The sequence below is a fragment of the Amyelois transitella genome, chromosome 16 (genome assembly GCF_032362555.1).
Source record: "Amyelois transitella isolate CPQ chromosome 16, ilAmyTran1.1, whole genome shotgun sequence".
Classification (NCBI taxonomy): Eukaryota; Metazoa; Arthropoda; class Insecta; order Lepidoptera; family Pyralidae; genus Amyelois; species Amyelois transitella.
This window is the reverse complement of record NC_083519.1, coordinates 8,391,319-8,398,029: the sequence shown is the minus strand read 5'-3', so window position 1 is coordinate 8,398,029 and position 6,711 is coordinate 8,391,319. Positions and strand designations below refer to the sequence as shown.

Here is a 6,711-nt window from a genome sequence, read left to right as displayed (position 1 = left end):
CTTTTGGAATGCACTGTAATTTTCAATAAGTTTTATACAGACATTGATGACACCTATATCCCATAGGGATAGTCGGAGACAAAATTATTCCAGTTGCCACGATCCCTGTATACTTCTTTCGCTTTGATTCTCTTCATGCAAGCTCGTCAGTTTAGGAGTACTCTTGGTCTGATCTTTTGATACAAATTACATTCATATGATACAGTTACTATTTAAATAAACTTTTCACAATTTTCGATGTTATAATTTATGTTGAAACAGAATTCAATCGATTCACAACATGACTTTTAACTTTCATTAAAAATATTGTATATTTTAATTACAAATGTTATTTTCAAGATACGTACAAATTGAGCAAATTTATTTACAATTCCAAGTATGCAATAAAATGTTAATCGTCGCCCATTTTTCATTGACTGTACTGTACTTATTTAATGTTGATACTTATGTCAAACTTAATATACTCCTATCTCATGATAAACATTTTATCATTTACATACATACATACATACATACATAAAATCACGCCTCTTTCCCGGAGGGGTAGGCAGAGACTACCTCTTTCCACTTGCCACGATCTCTGCATACTTCTTTCGCTTCGTCCACATTCATAACTCTCTTCATACAAGCTCGGCGGTTTCGGGTACTTTTGACCTGACCCTTTACCAGGACGTCCTTAATTTGATCAAGATACGTTCGTCTAGGTCTTCCCACTCCGACCTTTCCCTCCACACTCTCCTTGTATATCTGCTTAGTCAACCTGCTTTCATTCATCCTCTCCACATGACCGAACCATCTTAACATACCCTTTTCTATTCCTGTAACTACATCTTCTTTCACATCACAACATTCCCTTATCACGCTGTTCCTTATCCTGTCACTCAATTTCACACCCATCATACTCCTTAACGCTCTCATTTCCACTGCATTTATTCTGCTTTCATGCTTCTTTTGCCATACCCAACTTTCACTCCCATACATTAATGTCGGGACCAACACGCCCCTGTGCACAGCCAGTCGAGCCTTTTTGGATAGTTTCTGACTGCTCATAAAGGCATGCAAAGCTCCATTCATTATCATTTAGCTGTTAATAATTGATATCAAATATCACAATACATGTTTTTATTCACATCGTTAATTTTCATATACTGTCTAGAATATAAGTAACCTTTTTATGTTTTGTTTCTGGCCACAGAAAAAAATTTATCGGATAGAACGTAAATAAAAAAGTGACGATCGTCAGACGAGTTTAAGAACAATTAATTACAATTGTATATAATTTTAATGGTAATTGTTTTATAGAAAATATACAGTTCTAAATAAGTACAGGGAGAGTGAAGTTTTAGTTGCTTTTGTTTCTGTAAATTTCCCGTAACATATTTCAAAGTGCTTGAACAGATACATTTATACATTCCTAGTATATTTCATATTGGTTATATAGAGACTGCACGTTAAGTATTTTGACTTGAGTGTAATTATTTAGACAATAAGAACAATGAACAATAATATGACAAGGAAAGTCCCAGAATTAATATTTTCTGCATCACTAATTTGAGACTTCTGTTTAACCGCTCCTTCTGTGAGACCTGTAAATAATTAAAAATTTGCTTACATACTAAGTAACTAATCAATGTGTCTACTACATCATTGGTAGAAGAGTGGTTGCAATGTCAGATTTTCAAAAAGGGATAACGGATTCTACGCCTTTCTGAGCAACGTGAAATAAATCTTAATGCGAACGGTTTTCACGTATACTTACTTTCGTCGTATCTTCTTCTTACTATCGTTTTACAATTTTCTGTCAATATTTTATGATTTACTACATACATACATATGATCATGTCTTTATCCCTTACGGGGTAGTCAGAGTCAACAGTCTTGAAAAGACTAAGATAGGCCATGTTCAGCTGTTTGGCTTAATGATAGAATTGAGATTCAAATAGTAACCGGATGCTAGCCCATCGCATTAAAGAAGAATCCCAAGTTTATAAGCCTATCCCTTAGTCGTCTTTTACGACATCCATGGGAACGAGATGGAGAAGGAATACCTATTATTTTTTTATTGGTGCCGGAAACCACACGGCACATGATGACACGGCGGAATGATTTAATACAATCATTAAAACTTTCAGATTTCGGAGCTACTTTATATAATTTATTTTCTTTAAGAAAACGATATAAGCAACACAAAAAACGTCATTAACTTTTAATGGCACTTGCTTTTTAGAAATTGGAAAATTTGTGACAATAGAAAAGATGCCTATATGCCATAGTCATTACTTGCGACGTCACACCCCCGGTTCTTCCCACTTCTACATTCGTATATTATTCCGTATTCTATGATTTGAATTTAATATGAACTACTATTTTTGCCCGCAGCTTCGCCCGCGCCGACCGATACCTACAAAAGAAAACAGGATTTTCGCAAATCCCAGCGGGACTATATTTTTTACTAGAATGAAAGGTACCTGTTGCTGTCCTACTCCAAATTAGTAGATAAAGCGTGAAGAGGTGAAAACAAACAAACTTACTTTCGCATTTATAAAATTAGTTTGAATGTTATACATACATTTCTGAGGAAAAGTTTCTTGACAAACAGAACATTATTATAGGTATTCTAAACGAGAGCTGAAACCCTAAAAAATCTAAATTAGCATGTTAAACTTACCGCCAACATTTATTTCAGCCTCTGATTCCTCACTTGAGTACATTTTAATTTCTGAAAAGTAAAATTTATTTTATTGAAAACGTATCTCTCTTTATTATTGTGTCATTTATTTACGTAATTGGAATTACTTAATTTACATGTAACGAGCATATCTTCCATAATTTATACAACAGCCTTTTATACACTTTATATAATATAAGATAGTATAATACCAAAAAGGGTAAGGGAACATATCGTGAGGAAACCTACACATTTAGGCAACTGATTAGGTTCCCCTGCAAAGGTTGCGGAGGTCAGATGGCTTTTTGTAAAAACCTGAAACCTTTCCAATCTGGATACATAGTCAAAGGTATACTCCGGGCTTCTCTCCAGAGTGATGAGAATGCAATCGGGACTAAAGCCAGGAGGAAGAAGTGAAGTGTAACACCTTATGCCAATTTTATAAATTAAACCTCCATTATATCTTAATTTAATGCCAAATATACCTACATATCAAAATCAACAAATGCATTCAATAAATTCAATACTCGTAAACACTCAGGACTGATTGGTACGGTCAAAATATTCCATTTTATTATAAAAGTTATTATTTAATGGAAAAAATGTCTAACGATTCGTTTTATTGTCGGAATGCTTAAACGAACATACCATACAGGCGAAGGGTCCCCTCGCTCTTGCCTAAGGAATTAGTGCTGACACAGTTGTAAGTCCCGATATCACTTTTGCTAAAATCTCTTACAACCAGCGTCATGGAAACATTGTACGTGGATCTCTCCTCACTTATTGTGTATTTTGGCCTAAAAAAGAAAACAAATTTGTTTCACAATGTTGATCTTCTACTTGGATATAGAGCTAAAACTATAATAAGAAGTGAAAAAGTATCACTGTTTCACTTTTTATTATGGCGTGAAACGGAAAGGCGATAGTTTATCGCGCGATACAAACGGCGTCGCGCGTGCCACGCTACGGGGGCATATGCATAAAAACGATCTTTATTACTTGAGTAAAAATTAGTTTAGATAAAAAACTAGCTAACAATATTCCTTTGAACTTCCTGGATCATTTCATAACATAACATCACATAAAATCACGCCTCTTTCGCGGAGGGGTAGGCAGAGACTACCTGGATTTTTTCATAATACATTTATTTAGTAATCCACATTTAATGTTGGATGCACTGTAACGAGCTCTTAAATTTATGTCACTACGAAAATATTTCACACTATTGACACCGCTGAAGTCAAATTTAACGTCAATTACATCCGAAGATACGGAGAAATTCATACAAAAAAACTATACAATTATTATCTATTTATTTATTCGGTCTACCAATGCATGCTACATTAATATATGTTATACAACATACATACATATGGTCACGTCTATATCCCTTGCGGGGTAGACAGAACCAACATACTGAATGGAATAAATGTTATACAATCTAATCCATACATTAATTTAATTTTTTAATATGCAAACCATTGAAGGTAAACACCACTTGCTCAAATTCACAGTTAAGTTGGTACACAAAGTTGGATAAAGTACAAAAGTTTTGAATAGAACATTTTTGTACGAGTAATATTATTATCAAAACATACATACGTACGCTCATAAATTAATGATTCTTACCCATCCAATAACATCTCCCCTCGGTTTTTGAGCCAATAGTTGATAGTATTAGGATACGCTTCCACTGTGCATTCCAGGTACACGTCCGTACCCAAAAGTGCACCTAACAGCTGATATCTCACTGTCACTGTAGGTGAAACTAGAAAGAAGGAAAGAGAATGTTAAAATTAAGAAAAGTTACCTATGCCGACCGATAGAACAAAAAGGTACGTTAAGTATCTTTTGCATAAATGCTAGGATACATATATACATATACTCATGTCTTTATCCCTTGCGGGGTAGACAAAGCCAACAAGTCTTGAAAATAATGAAAGGCCATGTATAGCATTATGATGGAATTGAGATTCAAATAGTGACAGGTTGCCAGCCCATCGCCTACCGACGACCGACGGGTTTTTAACGCGAATAAGTAAACGAGGATTTGTATTTGATTAAATCAACGCCATCTAGTGGTAATGCAATGGTACTAATGCAATTTCATATCAATTCGCGGTTCCTAGCTAGACTCATTTTATTGGATTAAAACTCGCACTTACCCTTAATATAACCATGATGGTCGCTTATCTTCGTGGAGAAGCGATACTATTAGGAGAAGAATGAACGAATTTACGAATAACGATCATACATACATACATAAAATCACGCCTTTTTCCCAGGAAGTACAAACAAAGAAACAAATACTTTATTTGCTATAAATGCGGTACAATTATAGGTGTTACAAAGCATATACGAGTACATTTCGCGCATTTAACCAGTCATGGCATGCAAAAATATGCAGAGATTACATTTTTCCACTTGCCACGATCTCTCCAAATTTATTTTGCTTCATCCACATTGAGTACACGCCTGTCACCCTTTCCATCATGTTTCCTATCTCGGGTCTGCTGGAAGAGATTTCTTTTGAAATAAGCAGAACCTTTGTAATTTTGTTTCTTGTGTTTATCAGTCTCGATGTTTTCTGTGTACATAAATTAGTAAATAAATAATAAATAACTCTCTTCATGCAAGCTCGGTCTAACAAACCTGACCTTTTGCCAGGACGTTCCAAATTTGTTCAAGATGAACATATCTTGAACAAATTTGGAAAGCATTCCCACTCCTACATTATTATTAAGAACGATTATGATTTTCCCGTAACCCCAAAATAAATTTTCTTGACGAATATTTTCCATGTATTGCCTAATAACATACACGCAACATTCATTAAGCTAAACCAACAATTCTCTTGTCACGAGGTAACAGTCTTTGCACAATTTCACCTATGTATACTTACTCAGTCGCTTAAACAATGTTTAAGTTTAAATTTGATACAGGTCGTGTTATTTCTAGATAGGAAGGTTATAAATTAACATCTAATTAATTACGTTATTTAAATTTGTTAACGAAGATTAATTTCGTTGTAAAAATTACGAAGGTATTTTCTAAAGTTACTTGCTGATTTAATGGTCTCTTTCTCGAAAGGAAAGGCAGAGAGTATATCTTTCCACCTAACACGATTCCTGCATACTATTTTCGCTTCATTCACATTCATAACTTTCTTAAAGCAAGGTAGTCAGTAGATTTTTAATTATGAATTAAAACAGAAAGTTTGAAGTTAATCATGTTATTTCACGGATTTATTGCTATTAAATACCTACAAATTTCAAATAAAATTACTTTTAAAACCAATAATAAATCTCAATAAAGATTGGCAGTCGGATATCTACGGATACATGTTTTTTGAAATTGAAATTCGCATGCATAATGTATGAAAAGTCAAGTGAAGAAAATAAAGTGTTGTGAATATTCTGACGATGACGACTGAATGAATCAAAGACAAAGAAAAAAATATTTACGCAAAAAAAAAACAAATTGTGGAGCTATTTAAAAAAAAACACGGCTATACAATTCAAATGAATCATTTCCTCAAACAAATAGAAAAAGCAATCCGCAAAGTCGGCAAATCAAAAAATTGGATCAAGTCTGAACGCATTAAAATTGAACTCTCAACTAAAACCTTGGCTTTGGAGTAAAATTGGCTGATTCCGAAGTGGTTAGCCCGGGAGCCAGCGCCCTGATAAACGGGAGTTGATCCTGGATGGTGGCCCGATGAGCCGTGAAATTCGCTGGATGCGAAAGATCGCCGATTTCAATCCATCGTTCTTGTGTTTGTGAACACATTCTTAGGATTTGTGTTGTGTCTTCTGGTTTAGCATTCGACAGAAACGCTTTGTTGAGAATATGGAATGTTTTTTTTTTTATTGTGTAGATATTGTGGCGACATCTCTACGCCACTTATCACAACATCCAATCAAAATCGTGAGGCATCGCCGAGCCGATCCTTCACTCCACATATAGCTCTTGTTCATATCGCATGTTGTCGCGTTTCTATATTAAACATTTATATATATTTTTCAGTTTCATTTTGTTAGAAG

General features: G+C 34.5%; 1 protein-coding gene across 1 annotated transcript in view; it reads right to left on the bottom strand.

The window, feature by feature from the left end:
- Positions 1-1,079: 1,079 nt before the first annotated feature.
- Positions 1,080-6,711, bottom strand: part of LOC106129765 (lachesin) — a 105,513-nt gene continuing 99,881 nt past the window's right edge. Inside the window, exons 7-10 of the mRNA XM_013328431.2 lie at positions 4,298-4,436; positions 3,317-3,465; positions 2,669-2,719; positions 1,080-1,586 (exon numbers count right to left, since the gene is read on the bottom strand). Of these exons, the coding sequence (XP_013183885.2) occupies positions 1,480-1,586; positions 2,669-2,719; positions 3,317-3,465; positions 4,298-4,436 (446 nt within the window). The 3' untranslated portion in view covers positions 1,080-1,479. The remainder of the gene's footprint in view (positions 1,587-2,668; positions 2,720-3,316; positions 3,466-4,297; positions 4,437-6,711) is intronic.